The 3,084-nt window shown below is 44.2% G+C and overlaps 1 protein-coding gene across 5 annotated transcripts in view; it reads right to left on the reverse strand.

Moving 5' to 3' along the window:
• The window catches only part of fbxl19 (F-box and leucine rich repeat protein 19), a 13,103-nt gene that overhangs the window by 6,851 nt on the left and 3,168 nt on the right, over positions 1-3,084 (reverse strand). For all 5 annotated transcript variants that reach the window (XM_016506350.1, XM_016506352.1, XM_016506351.1 and 2 more), the window contains 4 exons: positions 2,310-2,495; positions 1,852-1,995; positions 1,685-1,771; positions 517-684 (listed from right to left, as the gene is read on the reverse strand). In XM_016506350.1, coding sequence (XP_016361836.1) covers positions 517-684; positions 1,685-1,771; positions 1,852-1,995; positions 2,310-2,480 — 570 coding nt within the window. In that variant the 5' untranslated portion in view covers positions 2,481-2,495. The remainder of the gene's footprint in view (positions 1-516; positions 685-1,684; positions 1,772-1,851; positions 1,996-2,309; positions 2,496-3,084) is intronic.

Raw genomic sequence — 3,084 nt, forward strand, 5'->3', positions numbered from 1 at the left:
AGATTTTCAAATAGTTGTATCTCAGCCAAATATTGTCCTATCCTAACAAACCATACATCAATGGAAAGATGATGTATACATCTCAATTTCGAAAAAAATTGACCCTTATGACTGGTTTTGTGCTCCAGGGTCACATATAGCTTAAAGTAAAAAGAAGTTCAAATATTCCCTCGCCTTGCTCATCTTCACAGTGGACATTCCTCTGAACCCACCACACTCCATATACATATATATATATATATATATATATATATAATATCTTTAAATGTAACATTAACATGACCTTAATTTGAACGTAGCCTTTGCAAAAAATGTAAAACAAAACAGAAATAAATAAATGACTAGTCTTTCCGGTGTGGACTAGCAGGCGCAGTGTTGTTTAGTTGAGTAGTCTGGCCCACACCTAACAACCACTATAGTTAACTCTGTCTGTGTTTGATCTGGTTGTGTCTCCCGTCACACTGAAGCTGAATCTGGAGCCAGCAGGAAAGAGAACACCTGCTCTGTTGCACTCACCTTCTTTCTGGAGCCGCTCTCCTGGGGAAGCTCCTTGTCCTTCTTGCGTCTGGCTCCGTCTTCCAGAGACAGGCTCTTCTTCTTACTGGGAGGCGGCTCATCCGTCAGCTTCCAGCGACTCACCTCCCCATTGTCCATGCGCCTCTTCCCCAAACCATCTCCTTGATCCTGAACATCAGACCTGCATTAGTGTGATGTTTATTACAGTGAAGGCCACACACAGGACTGCTTCCAGAGCGGAGTCAGGGTCAGGGAGGGCGTTTCTAAAGCTGTGGTGAGTACAGGCAGTGACATCATCACGCACACGCAGAGCTTACACCTCAAACCTTAGCATCGAGTCCACACGCTCCTGGTTTAGATGGCTAGAATTACTATTAATACAAATATGTCTCAAGTGGTGAATCAATCATTGTGAGAGGTGAAAGTGCACTGGCTGCTGTGTGAACCGAGCATCTGTGCCTTCACTGCGTGACTCTGACACAGAATCTCTACTTCTGAACGATACTGAAAGTCTAGCCGTGTCAGCTGTGATATACGGCGCTCTCGTGCCTACAGCATCTACAGTTCAGACCTCGACAGAAGCTCTTCTCCTGATGACACTGCTTCCGGTCTCTCTCCTTCACTCTACTTATACACCACATGTTACGTGTGCTTTTCCATGTGTTCCCTTTACAGTTAAGTAAAGATGCAACCAGCTGGAAACTGTACCGCTATGCTGTACTTCCATACATTAATAAAGGCACTTCTGCTGGAAACATGGCATCCCATGCAAAACATGACTGACTGCATTGTGCTTTCCTACACATTCTTACTGATGCGTAAAACTTTTGATTAAAACTCTAATTTAGAACAAGAAAACATTATCTCGGTCACAAAACTGAATTTGCAGCAATAAAGTGGAATCCAAAGCAGAAAACCAAACGTTTAAACAAGGATGCAGCCAGTCAATGAATGGAGGACTTTCAAACACAGACACTATGTTAAGATTAAGAACTAGTTTGAGCAACTAGCAGTTAGACAAGAGGTTATCAGTCTTACTTTTCAGACTCGCTACCGTTTTGTAACTGACTTTATAAAGTTATGAGCAGTCTTGAAGAAAACAAATGAGATGACTAACTGTTCTGGCCCACTCTGAACGGGGCAGTGTAGTATCTGTGTGCAGTCTTACCTTACTGGTCTTTCCCTCCTTGTGGCACTTTGGACATTCCCAGCAGTTTGGGATCTCATCATTAATAATGCCTTCAGACTTGCCCATCTGAGGAGAGAGCTCAGCGTGTTATCAGCAGCCGTTAAGAGTTCAGACGCGCTCGCTTTGATCAGTTTTAACTCACAAACCTTGAGGCAGCTGGGGTGGATGATCTCGTTGCAGATGGTGCACTCCATGAGCGAGAGGCTGAACTTCTCCTCCTCCGACTCCACCGTGTCCTCCTTCCCCGCTTCTCCGCAAGCGAAACACACGGCTGTGTGCGGCAACACCGGCTGAGGAGAGCAGCAGAGTCAGTGAAGCCAGCGCGAGGCGCTCTGATCCTAACCGTTACGATGCACTGATCACAGCTGGAGCACAAAACTACTGCGTCCCCCACCATCAGCCGCATTCAGAGGCGCTACAATCACCCAGGTCCACGCTTCACAGTGTAAATACTCACGTGCTCGAATGCTTTCAAACCACAGCAAATACAAACACAAATCTACATACTGAAGGGAAAATGTCTGAAATCTCTGAAAGTGTGCAGTGGATGTTAAGATGTCTTCTGCTTGAGTATGAGCATGTGACACAGGTTTGCTTGACTTACTGCAGTGCACTGCCGCAGCAGACAGGACTGCTTCATCCGGCCCGGTCCACCGAACTTCTTCATGTCCTTGCAGAAGTGGCACTCACCGCACTCGGTCCGCAGACACGCCTGACAGCGCCGGCACCGTGTCCGCCGCCGCCGCGCCCCCCCCAGCACCTTACTGCCAGACATCCCCTCTGCATTCAACTGCAGAACAAGCACAAAACACAAAACACAAGGTGTTCAACTCAGTCCCACACGTCTGCAGAACATGCTCGGCTCTTTTTATCGTCTACAATATCTGACTGACTGGAGTTGCTCTTTTATAAACACAAAAAGTTAACTACACACTACTAAACAAATGAATGCATACATACATACATATATATATATATATGTATGTATATGTATATACATTTAGGGCTGTCATATTGATTAATTGCATCGAAAATAAAAGTTTGTGTTTACATAATATACGTGTGTCCTGTGTATGTTTATACACATACATACATACATACATACATGTATATAATTAAGATATATATATAGTGAGTGTGAGAGCGAGTGTGTGTGTGTGTGCCCCTCTGCATTCAACTGCAGAACAAGCACAAAACACAAAACACAAGGTGTTCAACTCAGTCCCACACGTCTGCAGAACATGCTCGGCTCTTTTTATCGTCTACAATATCTGACTGACTGGAGTTGCTCTTTTATAAACACAAAAAGTTAACTACACACTACTAAACAAATGAATGCATACATACATACATATATATATATATATGTATGTATATGT

This window comes from Sinocyclocheilus anshuiensis, unplaced genomic scaffold (genome assembly GCF_001515605.1).
Source record: "Sinocyclocheilus anshuiensis isolate Anshui unplaced genomic scaffold, SAMN03320099.WGS_v1.1 scaffold1212, whole genome shotgun sequence".
Classification (NCBI taxonomy): Eukaryota; Metazoa; Chordata; class Actinopteri; order Cypriniformes; family Cyprinidae; genus Sinocyclocheilus; species Sinocyclocheilus anshuiensis.